A 24,638-nucleotide genomic window follows, 5' to 3' on the forward strand; every position below is an offset into this window, starting at 1 on the left:
CCAAATATTTAATACATTTATGATTGGTAATTTTCTCCATATGTTGTGGTAGACCTGTTTTATAATTAACAGAGTTTCCCTTCGTTTTCATTGTTTGGTAAAGTCCAGGATTGAGGAATGTTATATTTTGTAAGGTGGAAGTAAAATTTTTTGTTGCAGCTTTGGAAGTGTATTGTGAAGATTTGTATTGGACAAGGTGTAAGTATTGTTAGTCCATATTTAACATTTGGAATTCTTATTTTTAAATCTAGTATTTACAAAAGTCTATTTGCTTGCAAAAAGTGTTGGATATTATATTTTCTTTAATGGAAGAAGAGGGGGCACATTTCAACATCCTCATTTAAAATGTGCCGCCCTACCGACCTGCAAGTTTGTGACTTTTTTTTTTGGTTTAATCGCAGAGAAGGGGGAAAGTGGTCCAAACCTACGCAATTAAGAAGCGCAACAAACCGAATATTTTGTTCAAACTTCCCTAAACCCATCACTTCGTTTACAACATCCCCCGAACTGAGTCATTCTTGATTTTTTTGAACTAGATTTCAGTAGTTTAAAAGAGAAAGTAATGTAGTAGTGAGAGAAATAACTGATAGAAGGTAGATTCAGAACAAAGTAATATCATTTGTTGTTCATTCTTTTTGGTGACTGATTTATAGTTTCAATAGGATGAAAAAATAATTGCCATTTCAGTCGTGCTACAATTTATTCTGCCGAGCTTTCGACCTAGGGACTAGGACATCTTCAGGGCTAATTTAGAAAGTAATACTTTTACATTTCAGGGTTGGTGTGTCTTCTGTTTGTTCATGGACTGACAAGACAATATCTTTTCTTTCTATTTTATATTGTGTTCAAAGGTAACCCCAACAGTGGGGCAGATATTAACATTTGACATAACATTTTTAATTAAAAAAATATAGATATGTATGTAAAATATCAATTGTTTATTGATATAGATCTGTTACAGAAGACTTGAAAGTTGTAGAAAACAAAATAAAAAGGTTTTTATTAATAATACGATAATAATACAATAATACGATTCTGGTGCACTCTGTGAACAGAAAATGTAAACTCTGTGCCCCCTCTCCCCTACTGGATTCCCACGCGGAGATCACAGGTTCGAATCCAACTGTTTGGCGTTTAGATTTTCTCTAACTTACAGCTCACCGTCCAGTGATGAACAATGTTGCCTTAAAGATTGGTCTGAAGGCCGTCAGTGCCCTGAAAAAAAAAAGCTCTGGGCGCCAATAACCTTAGATGTTTGTTGCGCCTTAAATTTGTAAATAATGAAAATAACGCTAAGAAAAAAAAAAAATTATAAGCAAGGCGTGAAATAAAGAAAAAAATTCAAATTGCTCTTTATGTTCAAGTCGTGCCATTTTGGTTACGCTGATACAAAAAATTTTATTGATTGATTGTGATTTATAGATTGTATATGAATTCCATGAATGATTCCAACCAATCCCACTGTCCCGAATATTTCCTACTAGCTAGCGACCATTAAATCACCAAGTGGAATATCAGCCAGTAAATAAGTGGACGAAGTTTGAATTTAAACTACACAACAACAAGGTTTAAAGGCAGAATATTCCCCTGGATCATCTGCAAGTGACAGGCGTTAGTTTGCTAGAATAACCACAAACCCTTTTTGGGCTCGACATTGGTGGCGGATGGGGGCGTGGCGGAAAATAAACTAAAAAGGTTTCATAACCGTCTCATTTCCTTTCAATTTTTTTTTTTTTGTGGTCTGACATGATCGTGCTCCCCCCCCCCCCATTTTTATCCTGATTTTTCTTTTTTTTTCTCCCTTGCCTGTATTTCCCGGTTTATTGTCCCATTTCTGAATCGTATTCAAGTTTTTTTTTTTTTATTCACTTTTCATCCTGTTAAATCTAACATGGGGTAAAATTACACTGTCTCCTTTATATTTTCTCTTTCCCTTATACATCCCTAATTCTCTTCGGATTTTCATTCTAATTAAATATATAAAGACAGGAGCAATATTGATTAACGAGAAATAATTCTATGGAAAGAAAATTACACAACAAATAATTACAAACAATAAATGCTATTTTTTTTGTTATAATAATTTTCTGTTATAATAATTTGTTATAATAATAAAAACGACGACTGTATACAGCTCTTCTCACACCAATATGGACTTACGTATAGCTAAAAAATCCAACATCGATAGACTGCCAACACTCCAATCCAAAATGCTCCGCTCCATTCTATGTTAGCAACCACACAATCCATACAGATCTCCAAATTCCACTCATCTCCGAACTAGCCAAAATCCGATATAAAAATTTTCATTAAAAACTCTCATTTCATTCCAACCTCTTTAGCTGCAAACTTGTCTTCAACTACACTACCCTCAAATCCTCGAAGACGGCTGAGGCACCGTTGGCCCCGTGACCAACTGGGTGACTAATGACGGCCATTACTGGATGACCGTCATTCACGTCTGCCACGCTATTTATTTATATACAATCATCACATTTACTTATTGTAGTACACACACTTACACTTACCCTGTAGGTGCAGGTGTAAATTTCATTAAAAAATAAATAAATAATTTTCAATCTTATGTGGCCATAGCAACAGTGAGCCACATCTTTCTCGAGACAAACAAACCATAAACTCTCTATGTAATATCTGAAATTCAAACTCAAGTCACCAAGGATCGAGTCAAGTCACCAAGGATCGAGTCAAGTCACCATGGATCGAGACAAATGTAAACAAAGATAACACTTTCTGGATCAAAACAACCCAAAATTAGAATAGGTGATAGTAGATAGGTCACGATTCCCTCCATATACAGGGTGACCAAAGTTATATGCTCCACCCACTTTTTTTTTTAACGGCGGGAAATTTCGAAAAAATAAAAAACACGTATTTAATCATTTTTGGTCTAGTTTATTTTCAGTGATTGAACCACTTTTTTAAACCCCTGTATCTCGAGATACAGCATCCAACTTTTGTTTTTCAAGTGGAACGTTATATTTTTTTTTACATATTTTTATAGTATTTGAGCTCCTAAAGTAAACAAAAAAAAATTTTTTGAAATCGGTTAGGTTTTTCAAAAGTTATGGTAATTTAAAATATGAAAAATAAATTTCACTTTATTGTCAAAATTACGTTATTTTTTTAAAGGATCTGTTCAAACTGGGCACAATCAACGGATAGGCAAGCCAAAACTCTGGACTCCCACGCTTTGCTTGTAGCAGCACTTATGGTGGCGAAGTCAAGATCTAGGCAGACTAGAGTTATTCGATGTTTCAGACCATCGACTAAAGCCACGGGATTAAGGATACTGTACACTTTATTTTTTAGGTATCCCCACAAAAAATAGTCCATTTGGGTTAAGTCCGGAGATCGAGGTGGCCATTTAATGGGACAATGAGTCCCTAAGCACTTTTCATGGAAATTTCTGCCCAGGTAACCTCGAACAACTCTCGCATTATGTGCCGGGCAACCAACTTGTTGAAAATACATATCTAGCCGACGTTGTAGCGGAACATCTTCAAGCAGAAGTAACAAAATGTCTCTTAAAAAAAGTTAGATACCTTGCACCAGCTAAGTTCTCTCTGTAGAAGTATGGGCCGATTAGGTGATTTCCTAAAACTCCACACCAAACGTTTGTAGAAAAAACAACCTGAACGTCGAATAACTCTAGCCTGCCCGGATCATGACTTCGCCACCATAAGTGCTGCTACAAGCAAAGCGTGTCCCAGAGTTTTGGCTTGCCTATCCGTTGATTGTGCCCAGTTTGAACAGATTCTTTAAAAAAAATAACGTAATTTTGACAATAAAGTGAAATTTATTTTTCATATTTGAAATTACCATAACTTTTGAAAAACCTACCCGATCTCAAAAAATTTTTTTTGTTTATTTTAGGAGCTCAAATACTATAAAAATATGCAAAAAAAAAAATATAACGTTCCATTTGAAAAATAAAAGTTGGATGCTGTATCTTGAGATACATGGGTTTAAAAAAGTGGGTCAATCACTGAAAATAAACTAGACTAAAAATGATTAAATACGTGTTTTTTATTTTTTCGAAATTTCCCGCCGTTTAAAAAAAAAAGTGGGTGGAGCATATAACTTTGGTCACCCTGTATACACAGAGTAGCTCACAGCTCGTATTTCCTGTAAAAAATCTGCTGCGTCTTAAATTGGGAATCAATAGCGTCATTATTCTTCCTAACCTAATATAACCTGCTTTTATTAAGCACGAGCTTTAGGGAAAAAGAGGGAAACGAAAACTCTTCAATGAAAATAAGATAAATGAATTAAACATGGAAAAACCAGTATGTACAAATAACCTATCCTGATAGCCTGGTAGTAAGTGCCTACAAAAACAGGCTCATTTTTTTACAGGCAATGTTTAGGGGTGGTGAATTTTATTGGCTTAAGCCAAGTGTATGTGCGTGACGCGTCATTTGGGTAATCTTTATTAGACTTGCTTTGCTTTGTGGCCAAATCCTGTTCTTAGTTTTGGTGGAAACGTTTTGGAATTTTATCAAGTTCCTCAAGTTCTACTGCTATCCTGGTAGTTGCTGCTTTCTATGCACAATCTACATTGCCGGAACTACTTAAGCTACTTAAAAATGAGAGACAGTTTACAATAACTGAGATTAAAATTTGACTAATTTATACTACTGTTTTAAAACCTATTTGGGCGTATGGAATAGAGCTGTTTAGGTACAACCAAACGCTCCAATCTCCAAAGGATTCAATCTCTTCAATCTAAAATACTTCGAACTATTCTAAACGCACCATTTTATGTCTCCCAACCTGGACTATACAACTGACCTTAACGTTCCTTTTATCACCTTACAAGTCGCTGAAAACACGATAGAGAAAATTTCATTTTAACCTGCAATCTCATATAAATCCTCTAGCTCAAATTCTTTCTTCTAGAACTCTTCCTAATAACCTGGACAAGATGTCTTAAGAGTCAGTGGCCTCGTGATCTCCTCTCTAGTGAAGAGAGTGACTAATAGTCTAATGTTTTGGAGTGTTACCACTGCGGTAACTTCTCCATTCGTTTGTATCCACCATTCACTTCTATCGTTGTTACTTATATCGCCAACTATTTTACCAATTATTTGTAGCACAAATAATCGCAGAAAAAAAGAAAAAATAAGAAAGATTAAAATCAAATAACTAAACTATAGCGATCAACTTGTAATGATGTGTCGTACTAGGCCACCTAAAATAGACTTTTCTATTGGGTAAGGAATGCCTTCTTTTAAAGGTGTTCGTAGGAGATAAACTAATTGGTTCCTTCTCTAAGCCTTGCTTGCACCAATTTTCCGATTTATAAACCCTAAGAATTTATTTCTTTTTTGTTTTGTTGCATTTTCTTTTTTTTTATCGATCGGAAAACGTCTGAGTTTTCCAGATATAGTGTCCTGGAAATGTAACATAGATTGTTTGACCCCGGGCCTAGAAAATATTTGATGTCAATCAGTCTCAGTACAATGTTTCTGACACATTGATGACAATAGATTTAATGTCAATATGCAGATCATCTCTTTCCCATTTGAATTGATTGTATATTGTCTAAAAAAAAAATATTAATCGAGGAAATTAAAACCAGATGGGGTAATAAGTGGGTCTATACAACTTTAGACGTTCACAATTAGACCAAAAAGTATTATGAGTGCGTGGTGATGTCATTCGTAGAATATTCATGTCATAAAAAACATGGCGGCAAGAGGGCTCCCAATCAAGGACCTTCTTTAAAACTTCCATATTGCTGGTGCTTGAAAGAAGATGGTAGCCAGCCAGCAGCTAAAGATTACGGAATAGAAGCCTGCGAATGAGCCGCTTGGGATTGTTGGTCGTGGAATCAAGGATTTTTTTTTCTTGATTAGCTAATTATTAATTAGGTGTAAAAATAGGTGTGAACGAGGAAGGATTAAGTTTGGATGCATAAAACTGGGCGTAGGTAATTTTTCTTGTTAATAATGACTGAGAGGGTTATAAAGACAAGTATGCAGGATGCTTCGTTGAAGCCGAAATCTGGAGTTCAGAAGCAGTATTTAGCTGCTCCTATTGGAGACGGCTTTTGGAAAAACTCAGCCAACCGGATATATCTCTTTACGAAATCGTTTTTCCATATTTCCTTTTTTTTTTTTAGCTTCCACAAATTTTCTTGCTATCAGTTCTACAACTTTTATTACGAACATTTTTCCCGAGAAAATTCAATTAAGGGCCCTTTTTTGGGGTGGAGGGGTGTAATTTCCTCTAAATAAATCCTTCTTCAATGAAATACTAAGACAAATCTTCTATACAGTAAGGATTAAGGATTAATTACGTAAAATCCCAAATTTTGTAGAAAAATGTCTTACCCGGAAGTGCATTTATTGATAATATTTACGTAGTTTTTGTCATTTTATTTTATTTTTTCAAAAATGGTACTTTTAATGCGGACTTGTGTAATTTAGACATCAGCTACTTTTTAGTAGCAATTCTAAGTTATAATAAAGAAAACTTAATTACGTAAACTGTGGTACGTAAAAAAAAAAGTCATCTGATTGTTCAACCAGATTTTTTACTTGGTTAAAACACAAAACGAAACTTTTTCTTGATTTGGTTAAAAACAATTTGATTCTTCTTTACACAATTCTAGTTTCTGGCAGAAATTGTGTCCATATTGTGAAATTGTGCGTGCTAGGATACGTCCAGTGCTATTATTTCATATTTCAGCATATTCTCTTTACCATTTTTAATTATAGGAATATAGTTTTTCCATAAAATTCTACATCCATTATTTATTATTGTAATCCAAAATGTTAAAACCAAAATGTTTGTGACTGTAATAATGAAACAATAATCTTGAATATGACAACTCAATTGAAGCTGCAAATAGTAATCAAATTTCTAACGACAATAATTACATTATAAACATGTGTACATTAGTTGCACCATGGTAGCTCTCCCCCGCCCCCACCTATCATTCGCGCATACACACACACTCACAAAAACATGGAGAATAATTACTTGCTTTGAAACGTCACTATATTAATGTGTATTACGATACTATTATTATCATGTACCAGCATCCCCTGAATATAGCTACTGTTGTTTGTATAACAGACTTATATTTATAAATTACTCGCCCATAAATATATATGAAAATATTATTACAATTTAAAATTTATAATTAAAAACGTTAGTTTAACATTTGACAAGCCATTATTACATTCAGAGTTTTAAGGTCACGTATTTTTTTTTTATCAACTTCCTGTTATCCCCAGTATCAAAAATAATGAGCTGTGACGTAGCTTCCGTTAGCCTACCCAAAATATTTCACTACAAAATATAACATTGCATTGTTTTAAATATACATATGTATAATTATAACCTAAAGGCTGTTGCTTTTCGCGCCAAGCAAGCTTGATTAGCCTCTTTCCGTTATTTTTGGGGGACATTTTCGGAAAAATAAGGCTTACTTTAATCATATTTCAATTTGAGATGAAAATGGCTAAGTCCTGTAAGGAAATTCGTACGTCATTTCCGGGGAAAGCGTGTATCTCTGGCTTTCTTCCTGGAGTCTGTGAATATCAAAGTCTTCTTTCTTTTAATTTTAAAGTAAATGAATTTTTTCATGTTGTGGTGATTATTTTAACCGTGTAGGGGCGCCCTCCTATGCCGGAAGCTAATATCAGTTTACATGGTCCTGATTATGCTTACATAGAAATTAAATATTAAGCGAACTTTTTCATTTTAATTTATGACGTATCTACATCGGACGTCATCAGTTCTTTTTACGCTCACATTCTTCAGAGAGTGTCTTCCTCCATTACAGAAGACAACACTGTCCATCAACAGGCAGTGAACTGAAAGAGGCTTTAGCCGTAGAGAAAATTTTTAAAGCAGGCTGTTCTCGAAAACAGAATCTCCGCTTGGAAGTCCAAGGCATTAACGCAGTTGGCTAATATTAAATTATTTCTCACGATTACAGTAGGTGAATTATAAAAAATAAGTCCGAATCCATTGGCAAACTTCGATGGAATTCATGTTTGAGTTGCAATCTAAGAAAAAGGCAACGGAATACAAATATATAATTGGCTTTGACTTACATTCCACCTCCAGTATGATCCTCTTGCTGACGGATGGCGGGACACTGTTGGAGGCGATACACAGATACGCGCCCATCTCGTTCCTAGTTATCCTCGTCAGATTAAGTTGTTCACCTTCTTGGATGCTGACTGAAAAAATTTAAAGAAATAAAAACAAAAGAAAAAGAAACTGACATTAGTGGACTGGTAACTCTAGAACTGAATCTAATTTTGGGGGGAAAAAATCAGGAACTGTTTCTATTTCCTTTTTCACGGTGACTTTTAGAATTTAGAGAACACGATTTCTTTAACTTCCTTTCCGTGAGGTGCCATCCTTAATTATCTGAAGGAATCTGAAGGTAAAGGGCAACACTTTCCTAAGACTGGCCATAGGACACCCAAGGGTTTGTCGTGGACAGTTCATGTAAGCAACTTCTTTTGGTTTTTACGAACCCCCTCAGTCAATTCGCAGCTCATCACCTGTCTGCGTTAAAGTCTTCTTCTAATATTCTGACAAAGATGGTACCCTAATTGTAAAAAAAAAAAAGGGAGCAGATTCTAAAAAGAGTAGATTTTCTTCTAAATATTGAAAGCCAGTCAAGATTTTACGAAAGTCCCAAGAAGTTAGTGATAACTCATTCCGATCTTCAATGCTTCCCAGCAGTACTGAGCATGATTCTCTCAAATTAAGGGTGCTAGGCATCCCTTAAGATCGTTCTAGGAAGAGAGAGAGAGGAACATGGACAGTACGGGATCACATATCCTTGTGCCAAAAACCGCAACTACTGTACTAAGTGATTGCGTAGATGATACTCTAAATCAGCGTTTCCCAACCAGTCCCAACGCGAGTTGCTGGTTGGTGGTACGCGAAAAATAACCAATAATGGCGGACATAAAAAATTAAATCATAAAAATAGCATAGATACGTTTTTTCCTATAATTCATAAAAATTATTTTAATTAATAATATTATACAGTAAAGTTGTTAATATGTACAGTCAGTCTCAAGATATACGAGGAAATATAATAGCACATTTATCAAGGATTAAAATTGTCTTTCATGAAGTATTTTCCAAAACTCGAAAACACAAATGATAATTGAATTTCAAGCCCCTTCTATAAAGAAAATTTAGGAAAAGCTGCATCATTATCAATAAATGATAAAGAAAACTTGAGAGAATTATCATGTGACAGAACTTAAAGATCTGCTTTAAAGAGACTGATTGTAATGAGTAAGCTCTATCCAAGCAACATTAAATTTAATTTAAAAAACGTTTTAAAGCTAAGATCTTACACTTTACAAAGTTTATAAAGTGAAGATGAACTTGAACTGCTTTGTAAGAGATACATTGTATCCCTATACAAATAAAGATGATAATAGTAAAATAACACACTCGGAATAACAAATTTCACGAAATACAATCATTTTTACGAAGTGGTAGAATTTAGCATGATGTACCTACTACCAAGTGGTACGGTGAGCCAACAAAAGGTTGGGAAATGCTGCTCTAAATTAAATTTTTTTGAAGGGTTCTAGAGTGCAACCTTATCTAATAGCCTGGTGAACACTCTGGTTATCTAAGAAAGTCCAGGAGACGACAAATAGGAGAGATGTCAATTCCTGTTTGATTTCATTCCACCTGCGTTTCCCTTCTGCTTCGGATACCTTCCGAAATTCGTTGCTACTTTGTCAGTCACACTTTTGGAATTCTCTCCCAGTCATCTGCTCCTTCCATATTTGGGCTAGACTTTCTCGACTGCTATTTTGAGGGGGGGGGGGGGTTTATTTCCTCACAATTCATGACCATTTTCCAGGAGTCCATTCCAACTCTAGTTTTCTTTTTACTATTCTCTCTCTTCCACCAGTCTCTTTAACCTCCATTTCATTTCTTTTTGTGTAGATTTCATACTCTTTCTCTTCTCGACTCTCTTCAAACACTCAAAGAACCACGCCTAGATGTCAAAATCCACTTTTTTTTTTTTACACCCATCATCTTCCCAGCTACTGGAACAGCCGGGTAAGATGTAGTCTTTCTAGGAAAGTTAGCGGCACTTCCAAGCCTGTGAATGTTAAGTCAGTCATGGTTAATTACTCTAAAGGAGGCTCCATTTTCGAGACACTCACATTCTGTACCAACCATTCATTTGGCACGGGTCGCGTGACTCCTTAGGCTTGCTAGAGTTGGCTGTATAGTATTAGGTTAGTAAATTCCATATACTATTTCTGCAGGCTCAGTAGTGAATGTATAAATATTGGAGTGTCAGTGTGTGTGAGTAAGATAATATACTTCCGGTTTAAAACTGCATTTGTTCACCTTACTTCCTGTTTATAAAGAAGACTAAGAGAATGGTGGCTGGCGGTAGAGCGCAATTAAAAAAAAACAAAACTTTAAAGTGTTTTGGAGCGATCACCTTCTTCCTTCCTAAAATAATCCAAGCATTACTGCTCCCGTTCCAAAAAAAACTACGTCACCATAAAGGGGGTTGTTATAAGTAACCCCCCCCCCCGGAAGGTGCACATCCTGATGCCACTAAAGAGAGAGAGAGAGAAAGAGAGAGTGATAGAGAGACGCTCAGTGAAAAGTGGGTAAAGTTTAATTTGCTGTGAGAGGGTTGAGAGAGAAAATTCTTTGAGAAAAACACACAAAAAAACGCGGGGAAAAAGTGAGAAACTTTGTTAATGATACGTTAATAATTTACTCGTAAAGAAGATGAAGGAGAGTGCGGTAGCTGCAGCTTAAAGAGAGACTCTGGAGAGATCTTTGGGAAATTATATAGTAAAGCCTTGTGTAGATTACATAATCTTTATGGTAACCATGGGAACCATTTCCTGTAAACTATATAAATAAATTAACACCATCCAAGATCCCCGTTTTTTTTATTATTATTTATTTTTATTTTTATTTTTTAACTTCCTACTCTCCATTCTGTTTTAACACCTTATTTCCTGCTTTTCTTTTTTTTTTGGGGGGGGGAGCCGTACAAAGAGTAAATTTTAATTTTATTTTCTCTTTGAAATTTTCCAAGGGATAGAAAAGGGAAAGCAAAAAAAAAATCCTGTCAAAAGTTCCTTAAAAAGTTTACTAAAGTTGAGCTTTATTTTTTTGCCTTTACCAGTAACACTTATTTTCAGTTTTTAAAGCTTCTTAAAGTGTAATTGCTTTTACGGGCTTTTCCCGGCTCCTTTATCATTATAATCTTCTTCTTCTTCTTCTGGGTAAAGTGATCAAGTGGTTAATTATACAGAAAATGATAGCTGAATATTAATTAATTAAAATAAAATAAATCTGGCCTCCTGATCTAGTTAGTGGGGCCTGTAAAATGAAAAGAGAGTAAAGTTAATGCCTATTTTTTCAGGCAGGGCTTTACGTCCAACTACCAAATTAGGTGTCGTGGACGGAGGCAAACTAGCGAGCATACTTTACTATAAATTCCTCATATTAACCATTAAATAAAATCTAAGGCCTAGAGACCAGGAGTAGAACCCACTAATCCAACAATACTTAACATACATACTTATACGCCTAACATACTTCACTATAAATTTCTCACATTAAATAAAATCCAGCGGGTTCAGCCTATAACCGCCTAACATACTTTACTATAAATTTCTTTTATTAAACATTAAATAAAATCCAAGGCTTAGACCGGGAATCGAACCCACTAAACCAACAATACATCTTAGCTTTGCAGGTCTAGCCTATAACCTCCTAACATACTTTACTATAAATTTCTTTTATTAAAAATTAAATAAAATCCAAGGCCTAGACACGGGGAATCGAACCTACTAACCAACAATACATATTAGCTTTGCAGGTCTAGCCTATAACCTCCTAACATAATTTACTGTAAATTTCTTTTATTAAACATTAAATAAAATCCAAGGCCTAGACCGGGAATCGAACCCACTAAACCAACAATACATCTTAGCATTGCGGGTCCAGCCTATAACCGCCTAACATAATTTACTGTAAATTTCTTTTATTAAACATTAAATAAAAACAAAGGCCTAGAGACCGGGGAATCGAACTCACTAAACCAACAATACATCTTAGCTTTGCGGGTCCAGCCTATAACCGCCTAACATGATTTACTGTAAATTTCTTTTATTAAAAATTAAATAAAATCCAAGGCCTATACCGGTAATCGAACCCACTAAACCAACAATACATCTTAGCTTTGCGGGTCTAGTCTCTTAATCGCTCGGCTACCGTGGCGCCTATATTTGTGAACACAGTTTATATTATTATGAAATAACTGTAGCGAAGTCAAGATCTCAGTGGAGAGAGAGCTAATCAACCGATATTTAGTCAGGAAAAGTGTACCATTATTTTGTGGTACTGAACAAAGTTCTAACAATAGATTTAGTAGATAAATCGTAACGCTGGGCACCGTTCTGTTCAAGTCTATGTGGTTTTTGGTCGTATATATATATATATATCTTTGTGGGGGGTGTGTGGTAGAGAATATTAAAGTCAATTTTTACGATTACACCATACGGAGTCTCTCTCACTCTCTCTCTGAAGATGTGTGAAAGCATTTTACTGGCCGGCTGAAGTAATATTCCTTAAGTAATACCAAAGTTTTGATCGCCTTAACACTTGCAGTAACCTTTTTGTAGATGCCTCATAAAGTTTAGGGGCTTAGCATTTCCTCTCTCGTCTTTTTCTATGGTCATCGTTCAATCTGGAGAATGGTTACCATCCTAAGATAAAAAAAAAACCTTTTCTCGCAAAAAAAGAAAAAGGAAAAACCCCAACATTGCTTCAATTTACTGCTTTCCCATGTGACTGGAGTTTCTTAAACCGGATGTAGGCACAGTGTGTGTGGGAGTGAGAGAGAGAGAATCCTCCGTTGCGGACCGGATCAACATCCCCTGACAGAGGATCATCCCCCGGGAATATGTCCAGCTATACTAAAATACGGTTTTCTACTCGCTGTATATTGAGAGTTTTTTTACGTTATCTTTACTCCCTTTTTGAAATATTCATAAAGTTTTAAAGATTAGTATTTAAAAGGATCTTCTATAAAATAAATATTTTATTTCAAAAATGTATTAGAATATCGTATACAGGGTGTCCCAAGCTATATGGATAACGACTTTTTCTCGGAAACTGAGATAGCTAGAAAAAAAAACCTAAAAAATACGGTAATTAATATTCAGCTATCATTACCTGAATAATTAACCACTCGTAAAAGCAATTACACCTTAAGAGGCTTTAAAAACTGAAAATAAGTGTTACTGGTAAAGGCAAAAAATAAAAATAAGGCTCAACTTTAGTAAACTTTTTAAGGAACTTTTGACAGGAAGTTTTTTTGTTTTCCCTTATCTATCTCTTGGAAAATTTCAAAGAGAAAATAAAATTAAAATTTACTCTTTGTCCCCTTAGTTTTTTGTTAGAAATCCAAATTTAATTTGTAAATTTCTTTCGATGCTTCCAGAAGCGAGATACAGGCACCAACTTCATTTTTTCAAATGAGAAGGTGCGGTTTTTATTTCAGAAATAGATTCCTCTATTTTTTTTACAGAAAAATTTATTTGAACTGTTTTTTTCTGTGAGCGATATTTTAGAAGTTATGAATGAAAACATGATTCTTATAAGAAATTTCAAAATGATAATATTATAACGGTTTTTTGATTGAATAAGAAGAAAAGTACTATTTTATTATAAATTTTACTCCTCATTAATATTACAGATCATGCTCGAATTGGCCTCCACCATTAGAGATGCATAGACATGCTCTTTCCCGCCAATTGTCCCTTACTGCCAAAGAAATAGATTTGGCTTTAGCCGTGTTACAGGCATCTATTATTCTCTGCTTTAGTACATCTACAGATGCAATCCCGTATTTCCGTATTCATACTTCTAATGTAATGTAGAATCAACAAAGTTAATGAAATAATTTCCTGAAGTAAAAGAAAGTAAAATCTAGATCATTGAATGAAAGTGAAAGAGCACCATTTTATATACTGGATAGCTGTGCTTTTATTGGTGAGGGAGTGGCTTACGGTGTAATACGTCGTCAGCTACTGACCGCCTACTACACACATCCCGTTCGCCAATGAGATTAGCCAATCGTTTTTGGTAATTATTTCTAGGAAAAATACGATTTAAATTTTTTTTACTAATTTTTCCCCCATAGGTATTTTATAAATTATCGAATAATGCAATAAAAATTGATATTGTAAAAATGTCCAAAATAAACATTTTTTGAACATTATATTTCGAGTTTCATACTTCTAGTGTACTGCAGAATCAAAAAAGTTAATGTAATATTTTCCTGAAGTAAAAGAAAGTAAAATCTAGATCATTGAATGAAAGTGAAAGAGCACCACTTTATGTACTGGATAGCTGTGTTTTTATTGGTGAGGGAGTGGCTTACGGTGTAATACGTCATCAGCTACTGACCGCCTACTACACTCATCCTGTTCGCCAATGAGATTAGCCAATCGTTTTTGGTAATTATTTCTAGGAAAAATACGATTTAAATTTTTTTTACTAATTTTTCCCCCATAGGTATTTGATAAATTATCGAATAATGCAATAAAAATTGATATTGTAAAAATGTCCAAAATAAACATGTTTTGAACATTATATTTCTAGTTTCATACTTCTAGTGTACTGCAGAATCAAAAAAGTTAATGTAATATTTTCCTGAAGTAAAAGAAAGTAAAATCTAGATCATTGAATGAAAGTGAAAGAGCACCACTTTATGTACTGGATAGCTGTGCTTTTATTGGTGAGGGAGTGGCTTACGGTGTAATACGTCATCAGCTACTGACCGCCTACTATACTCATCCTGTTCGCCAATTAGATTAGCCAATCGTTTTTGGTAATTATTTCTAGGAAAAATACGATTTAAATTTTTTTTACTAATTTTTCCCCCATAGGTATTTTATAAATTATCGAATAATGCAATAAAAATTGATATTGTAAAAATGTCCAAAATAAACATTTTTTGAACATTATATTTCGAGTTTCATACTTCTAGTGTACTGCAGAATCAAAAAAGTTAATGTAATATTTTCCTGAAGTAAAAGAAAGTAAAATCTAGATCATTGAATGAAAGTGAAAGAGCACTACTTTATGTACTGGATAGCTGTGCTTTTATTGGTGAGGGAGTGGCTTACGGTGAAATACGTCATCAGCTACTGACCGCCTACTACACTCATTTTGTTCGCCAATGAGATTAGCCAATCGTTTTTGGTAATTATTTCTAGGAAAAATACGATTTAAATTTTTTTTACTAATTTTTCCCCCATAGGTATTTGATAAATTATCGAATAATGCAGTAAAAATTGATATCGTAAAAATATCCAAAATAAACATGTTTTGAACATTATATTTCTAGTTTCATACTTCTAGTGTACTGCAGAATCAAAAAAATAATGTAATATTTTCCTGAAATAAAAGAAAGTAAAATCTAGATCATTGAATGAAAGTGAATGAGCACCATTTTATGTACTGGATAGCTGTGCTTTTATTGGTGAGGGAGTGGCTTACGGTGTAATACGTCATCAGCTACTGACCGCCTACTACGCACATCCCGTTCGCCAATGAGATTAGCCAATCGTTTTTGGTAATTATTTCTAGGAAAAATTCGATTTAAATTTTTTTTACTAATTTTTCCCCCATAGGTATTTGATAAATTATCGAATAATGTAATAAAAAAAGATATAGTAAAAATATCCAAAATAAACATGTTTTGAACATTATATTTCGAGTTTCATACTTCTAGTGTACTGCAGAATCAAAAAAGTTAATGTAATATTTTCCTGAAGTAAAAGAAAGTAAAATCTAGATCATTGAATGAAAGTGAAAGAGCACTACTTTATGTACTGGATAGCTGTGCTTTTATTGGTGAGGGAGTGGCTTACGGTGAAATACGTCATCAGCTACTGACCGCCTACTACACTCATTTTGTTCGCCAATGAGATTAGCCAATCGTTTTTGGTAATTATTTCTAGGAAAAATACGATTTAAATTTTTTTTACTAATTTTTCCCCCATAGGTATTTGATAAATTATCGAATAATGCAGTAAAAATTGATATCGTAAAAATATCCAAAATAAACATGTTTTGAACATTATATTTCTAGTTTCATACTTCTAGTGTACTGCAGAATCAAAAAAATAATGTAATATTTTCCTGAAATAAAAGAAAGTAAAATCTAGATCATTGAATGAAAGTGAATGAGCACCATTTTATGTACTGGATAGCTGTGCTTTTATTGGTGAGGGAGTGGCTTACGGTGTAATACGTCATCAGCTACTGACCGCCTACTACGCACATCCCGTTCGCCAATGAGATTAGCCAATCGTTTTTGGTAATTATTTCTAGGAAAAATTCGATTTAAATTTTTTTTACTAATTTTTCCCCCATAGGTATTTGATAAATTATCGAATAATGTAATAAAAAAAGATATAGTAAAAATATCCAAAATAAACATGTTTTGAACATTATATTTCTAGTTTCATACTTCTAGTGTACTGCAGAATCAAAAAAGTTAATGTAATATTTTCCTGAAATAAAAGAAAGTAAAGTCTAGATCATTGAATGAAAGTGAAAGAGCACCATTTTATGTACTGGATAGCTGTGCTTTTATTGGTGAGGGAGTGGCTTACGGTGTAATACGTCATCAGCTACTGACCGCCTACTGCACACATCCCGTTCGCCAATGAGATTAGCCAATCGTTTTAGGTAATTATTTCTAGGAAAAATACGATTTTAATTTTTTTTAATAATTTTTCCCCCATAGGTATTTGATAAATTATCGAATAATGTAATAAAAAAAGATATAGTAAAAATATCCAAAATAAACATGTTTTGAACATTATATTTCTAGTTTCATACTTTTAGTGTACTGCAGAATCAAAAAAGTTAATGTAATTTTTTCCTGAAATAAAAGAAAGTAAAGTCTAGATCATTGAATGAAAGTGAAAGAGCACCATTTTATGTACTGGATAGCTGTGCTTTTATTGGTGAGGGAGTGGCTTACGGTGTAATACGTCATCAGCTACTGACCGCCTACTACACTCATTTTGTTCGCCAATGAGATTAGCCAATCGTTTTTGGTAATTATTTCTAGGAAAAATACGATTTAAATTTTTTTTACTAATTTTTCCCCCATAGGTATTTGATAAATTATCGAATAATGTAATAAAAAAAGATATAGTAAAAATATCCAAAATAAACATGTTTTGAACATTATATTTCTAGTTTCATACTTCTAGTGTACTGCAGAATCAAAAAAGTTAATGTAATTTTTTCCTGAAATAAAAGAAAGTAAAATCTAGATCATTGAATGAAAGTGAAAGAGCACCATTTTATGTACTAGATAGCTGTGCTTTTATTGGTGAGGGAGTGGCTTACGATGTAATACGTCATCAGCTACTGACCGCCTACTACACACATCCCGTTCGCCAATGAGATTAGCCAATCGTTTTTGGTAATTATTTCTAGGAAAAATTCGATTTAAATTTTTTTTACTAATTTTTCCCCTATAGGTATTTGATAAATTATCGAATAATGTAATAAAAAAAAATATAGTAAAAATATCCAAAATAAACATGTTTTGAACATTATATTTCTAGTTTCATACTTCTAGTGTACTGCAGAATCAAAAAAGTTAATGTAATTTTTTCCTGAAGTAAAAGAAAGTAAAATCTAGATCATTGAATGAAAGTGAAAGAGCACCACTTTATGTACTGGATAGCTGTGCTTTTATTGGTGAGGGAGTGGCTTACGGTGAAATACGTCATCAGCTACTGACCGCCTACTACACTCATTTTGTTCGCCAATGAGATTAGCCAATCGTTTTTGGTAATTATTTCTAGGAAAAATACGATTTAAATTTTTTTTACTAATTTTTCCCCCATAGGTATTTGATAAATTATCGAATAATGCAGTAAAAATTGATATCGTAAAAATATCCAAAATAAACATGTTTTGAACATTATATTTCTAGTTTCATACTTCTAGTGTACTGCAGAATCAAAAAAATAATGTAATATTTTCCTGAAATAAAAGAAAGTAAAATCTAGATCATTGAATGAAAGTGAATGAGCACCATTTTATGTACTGGATAGCTGTGCTTTTATTGGTGAGGGAGTGGCTTACGGTGTTATACGTCATCAGCTACTGACCGCCTACTACGCACATCCAGTTCGCCAATGAGATTAGCCAATCGTTTTTGGTAATTATTTCTAGGAAAAATTCGATTTAAATTTTTTTTACTAATTTTTCCCCCATAGGTATTTGATAAATTATCGAATAATGTAATAAAAAAAGATATAGTAAAAATATCCAAAATAAACATGTTTTGAACATTATATTTCTAGTTTCATACTTCTAGTGTACTGCAGAATCAAAAAAGTTAATGTAATATTTTCCTGAAATAAAAGAAAGTAAAGTCTAGATCATTGAATGAAAGTGAAAGAGCACCATTTTATGTACTGGATAGCTGTGCTTTTATTGGTGAGGGAGTGGCTTACGGTGTAATACGTCATCAGCTACTGACCGCCTACTACACACATCCCGTTCGCCAATGAGATTAGCCAATCGTTTTAGGTAATTATTTCTAGGAAAAATACGATTTTAATTTTTTTTAATAATTTTTCCCCCATAGGTATTTGATAAATTATCGAATAATGTAATAAAAAAAGATATAGTAAAAATATCCAAAATAAACATGTTTTGAACATTATATTTCTAGTTTCATACTTCTATTGTACTGCAGAATCAAAAAAGATAATGTAATTTTTTCCTGAAATAAAAGAAATTAAAGTCTAGATCATTGAATGAAAGTGAAAGAGCACCATTTTATGTACTGGATAGCTGTGCTTTTATTGGTGAGGGAGTGGCTTACGGTGTAATACGTCATCAGCTACTGACCGCCTACTACACACATCCCGTTCGCCAATGAGATTAGCCAATCGTTTTTTGTAATTATTTCTAGGAAAAATACGATTTAAATTTTTTTTACTAATTTTTCCCCCATAGGTATTTGATAAATTGTCGAATAATGTAATAAAAAAAGATATAGTAAAAATATCCAAAATAAACATGTTTTGAACATTATATTTCTAGTTTCATACTTCTAGTGTACTGCAGAATCAAAAAAGTTAATGTAATATTTTCCTGAAATAAAAGAAAGTAAAGTCTAGATCATTGAATGAAAGTGAAAGAGCAACATTTTATGTACTGGATAGCTGTGCTTTTATTGGTGAGGGAGTGGCTTACGGTGTAATACGTCATCAGCTACTGACCGCCTACTACACACATCCCGTTCGCCAATGAGATTAGCCAATCGTTTTTGGTAATTATTTCTAGGAAAAATACGATTTAAATTTTTTTTACTAATTTTTCCCAATAGGTATTTGATAAATTATCGAATAATGTAATAAAAAAAGATATAGTAAAAATATCCAAAATAAACATGTTTTGAACATTATATTTCTAGTTTCATACTTCTAGTGTACTGCAGAATCAAAAAAGTTAATGTAATTTTTTCCTGAAATAAAAGAAAGTAAAATCTAGATCATTGAATGAAAGTGAAAGAGCACCATTTTATGTACTAGATAGCTGTGCTTTTATTGGTGAGGGAGTGGCTTACGATGTAATACGTCATCAGCTACTGACCGCCTACTACACACATCCCGTTCGCCAATGAGATTAGCCAATCGTTTTTGGTAATTATTTCTAGGAAAAATTCGATTTAAATTTTTTTTACTAATTTTTCCCCTATAGGTATTTGATAAATTATCGAATAATGTAATAAAAAAAGATATAGTAAAAATATCCAAAATAAACATGTTTTGAACATTATATTTCTAGTTTCATACTTCTAGTGTACTGCAGAATCAAAAAAGTTAATGTAATTTTTTCCTGAAGTAAAAGAAAGTAAAATCTAGATCATTGAATGAAAGTGAAAGAGCACCACTTTATGTACTGGATAGCTGTGCTTTTATTGGTGAGGGAGTGGCTTACGGTGAAATACGTCATCAGCTACTGACCGCCTACTACACTCATTTTGTTCGCCAATGAGATTAGCCAATCGTTTTTGGTAATTATTTCTAGGAAAAATACGATTTAAATTTTTTTTACTAATTTTTCCCCCATAGGTATTTGATAAATTATCGAATAATGCAGTAAAAATTGATATCGTAAAAATATCCAAAATAAACATGTTTTGAACATTATATTTCTAGTTTCATACTTCTAGTGTACTGCAGAATCAAAAAAATAATGTAATATTTTCCTGAAATAAAAGAAAGTAAAATCTAGATCATTGAATGAAAGTGAATGAGCACCATTTTATGTACTGGATAGCTGTGCTTTTATTGGTGAGGGAGTGGCTTACGGTGTTATACGTCATCAGCTACTGACCGCCTACTACGCACATCCAGTTCGCCAATGAGATTAGCCAATCGTTTTTGGTAATTATTTCTAGGAAAAATTCAATTTAAATTTTTTTTACTAATTTTTCCCCCATAGGTATTTGATAAATTATCGAATAATGTAATAAAAAAAGATATAGTAAAAATATCCAAAATAAACATGTTTTGAACATTATATTTCTAGTTTCATACTTCTAGTGTACTGCAGAATCAAAAAAGTTAATGTAATATTTTCCTGAAATAAAAGAAAGTAAAGTCTAGATCATTGAATGAAAGTGAAAGAGCACCATTTTATGTACTGGATAGCTGTGCTTTTATTGGTGAGGGAGTGGCTTACGGTGTAATACGTCATCAGCTACTGACCGCCTACTACACACATCCCGTTCGCCAATGAGATTAGCCAATCGTTTTAGGTAATTATTTCTAGGAAAAATACGATTTTAATTTTTTTTAATAATTTTTCCCCCATAGGTATTTGATAAATTATCGAATAATGTAATAAAAAAAGATATAGTAAAAATATCCAAAATAAACATGTTTTGAACATTATATTTCTAGTTTCATACTTCTAGTGTACTGCAGAATCAAAAAAGATAATGTAATTTTTTCCTGAAATAAAAGAAAGTAAAGTCTAGATCATTGAATGAAAGTGAAAGAGCACCATTTTATGTACTGGATAGCTGTGCTTTTATTGGTGAGGGAGTGGCTTACGGTGTAATACGTCATCAGCTACTGACCGCCTACTACACACATCCCGTTCGCCAATGAGATTAGCCAATCGTTTTTTGTAATTATTTCTAGGAAAAATACGATTTAAATTTTTTTTACTAATTTTTCCCCCATAGGTATATGATAAATTGTCGAATAATGTAATAAAAAAAGATATAGTAAAAATATCCAAAATAAACATGTTTTGAACATTATATTTCTAGTTTCATACTTCTAGTGTACTGCAGAATCAAAAAAGTTAATGTAATATTTTCCTGAAATAAAAGAAAGTAAAGTCTAGATCATTGAATGAAAGTGAAAGAGCAACATTTTATGTACTGGATAGCTGTGCTTTTATTGGTGAGGGAGTGGCTTACGGTGTAATACGTCATCAGCTACTGACCGCCTACTACACACATCCCGTTCGCCAATGAGATTAGCCAATCGTTTTTTGTAATTATTTCTAGGAAAAATACGATTTAAATTTTTTTTACTAATTTTTCCCCCATAGGTATTTGATAAATTATCGAATAATGTAATAAAAAAAGATATAGTAAAAATATCCAAAATAAACATGTTTTGAACATTATATTTCTAGTTTCATACTTCTAGTGTACTGCAGAATCAAAAAAGTTAATGTAATATTTTCCTGAAGTAAAAGAAAGTAAAATTTAGATCATTGAATGAAAGTGAAAGAGCACCACTTTATGTACTGGATAGCTGTGTTTTATTGGTGAGGGAGTGGCTTACGGTGTAATACGTCATCAGCTACTGACCGCCTACTATACTCATTCTGTTCGCCAATGAGATTAGCCAATCGTTTTTGGTAATTATTTCTAGGAAAAATACGATTTAAATTTTTTTTACTAATTTTTCCCCCATAGGTATTTGATAAATTATCGAATAATGCAATAAAAATTGATATTGTAAAAATGTCCAAAATAAACATTTTTTGAACATTATATTTCTAGTTTCATACTTCTAGTGTACTGCAGAATCAAAAAAGTTAATGTAATATTTTCCTGAAGTAAAAGAAAGTTAAATCTAGATCATTGAATGAAAGTGAAAGAGCACCATTTTATGTACTGGATAGCTGTGCTTTTACTGGTGAGGGAGTGGCTTACGGTGAAATACGTCATCAGCTACTGACCGCCTACTACGCACATCCCGTTCGCCAATGAGATTAGCCAATCGTTTTTGGTAATTATTTCTAGGAAAAATTCGATTTAAATTTTTTTTACTAATTTTTCCCCCATAGGTATTTGATAAATTATCGAATAATGTAATAAAAAAAGATATAGTAAAAATATCCAAAATAAACATGTTTTGAACATTATATTTCTAGTTTCATACTTCTAGTGTACTGCAGAATCAAAAAAGTTAATGTAATATTTTCCTGAAATAAAAGAAAGTAAAGTCTAGATCATTGAATGAAAGTGAAAGAGCAACATTTTATGTACTGGATAGCTGTGCTTTTATTGGTGAGGGAGTGGCTTACGGTGTAATACGTCATCAGCTACTGACCGCCTACTACACACATCCCGTTCGCCAATGAGATTAGCCAATCGTTTTTTGTAATTATTTCTAGGAAAAATACGATTTAAATTTTTTTTACTAATTTTTCCCCCATAGGTATTTGATAAATTATCGAATAATGTAATAAAAAAAGATATAGTAAAAATATCCAAAATAAACATGTTTTGAACATTATATTTCTAGTTTCATACTTCTAGTGTACTGCAGAATCAAAAAAATAATGTAATATTTTCCTGAAATAAAAGAAAGTAAAATCTAGATCATTGAATGAAAGTGAATGAGCACCATTTTATGTACTGGATAGCTGTGCTTTTATTGGTGAGGGAGTGGCTTACGGTGTTATACGTCATCAGCTACTGACCGCCTACTACGCACATCCAGTTCGCCAATGAGATTAGCCAATCGTTTTTGGTAATTATTTCTAGGAAAAATTCGATTTAAATTTTTTTTACTAATTTTTCCCCCATAGGTATTTGATAAATTATCGAATAATGTAATAAAAAAAGATATAGAAAAAAATATCCAAAATAAACATGTTTTGAACATTATATTTCTAGTTTCATACTTCTAGTGTACAGCAGAATCAAAAAAGTTAATGTAATATTTTCCTGAAATAAAAGAAAGTAAAGTCTAGATCATTGAATGAAAGTGAAAGAGCACCATTTTATGTACTGGATAGCTGTGCTTTTATTGGTGAGGGAGTGGCTTACGGTGTAATGCGTCATCAGCTACTGACCGCCTACTACACACATCCCGTTCGCCAATGAGATTAGCCAATCGTTTTAGGTAATTATTTCTAGGAAAAATACGATTTTAATTTTTTTTAATAATTTTTCCCCCATAGGTATTTGATAAATTATCGAATAATGTAATAAAAAAAGATATAGTAAAAATATCCAAAATAAACATGTTTTGAACATTATATTTCTAGTTTCATACTTCTAGTGTACTGCAGAATCAAAAAAGATAATGTAATTTTTTCCTGAAATAAAAGAAATTAAAGTCTAGATCATTGAATGAAAGTGAAAGAGCACCATTTTATGTACTGGATAGCTGTGCTTTTATTGGAGAGGGAGTGGCTTACGGTGTAATACGTCATCAGCTACTGACCGCCTACTACACACATCCCGTTCGCCAATGAGATTAGCCAATCGTTTTAGGTAATTATTTCTAGGAAAAATACGATTTTAATTTTTTTTAATAATTTTTCCCCCATAGGTATTTGATAAATTATCGAATAATGTAATAAAAAAAGATATAGTAAAAATATCCAAAATAAACATGTTTTGAACATTATATTTCTAGTTTCATACTTCTAGTGTACTGCAGAATCAAAAAAGATAATGTAATTTTTTCCTGAAATAAAAGAAAGTAAAGTCTAGATCATTGAATGAAAGTGAAAGAGCACCATTTTATGTACTGGATAGCTGTGCTTTTATTGGTGAGGGAGTGGCTTACGGTGTAATACGTCATCAGCTACTGACCGCCTACTACACACATCCCGTTCGCCAATGAGATTAGCCAATCGTTTTTTGTAATTATTTCTAGGAAAAATACGATTTAAATTTTTTTTACTAATTTTTCCCCCATAGGTATATGATAAATTGTCGAATAATGTAATAAAAAAAGATATAGTAAAAATATCCAAAATAAACATGTTTTGAACATTATATTTCTAGTTTCATACTTCTAGTGTACTGCAGAATCAAAAAAGTTAATGTAATATTTTCCTGAAATAAAAGAAAGTAAAGTCTAGATCATTGAATGAAAGTGAAAGAGCAACATTTTATGTACTGGATAGCTGTGCTTTTATTGGTGAGGGAGTGGCTTACGGTGTAATACGTCATCAGCTACTGACCGCCTACTACACACATCCCATTCGCCAATGAGATTAGCCAATCGTTTTTTGTAATTATTTCTAGGAAA

At 32.9% G+C, this 24,638-nt stretch overlaps 1 protein-coding gene across 2 annotated transcripts in view; it reads right to left on the reverse strand.

The window, feature by feature from the left end:
* Nucleotides 1-24,638, reverse strand: part of LOC141448330 (lachesin-like) — an 84,855-nt gene that overhangs the window by 7,426 nt on the left and 52,791 nt on the right. For both annotated transcript variants that reach the window (XM_074116661.1, XM_074116662.1), the window contains exon 5: nt 8,091-8,219. In XM_074116661.1, coding sequence (XP_073972762.1) covers nt 8,091-8,219 — 129 coding nt within the window. The remainder of the gene's footprint in view (nt 1-8,090; nt 8,220-24,638) is intronic.

The sequence above is a fragment of the Rhodnius prolixus genome, unplaced genomic scaffold, assembly GCF_049639745.1.
Source record: "Rhodnius prolixus isolate KJV_2025 unplaced genomic scaffold, Rpr scaffold_19, whole genome shotgun sequence".
Taxonomy (NCBI): Eukaryota; Metazoa; Arthropoda; class Insecta; order Hemiptera; family Reduviidae; genus Rhodnius; species Rhodnius prolixus.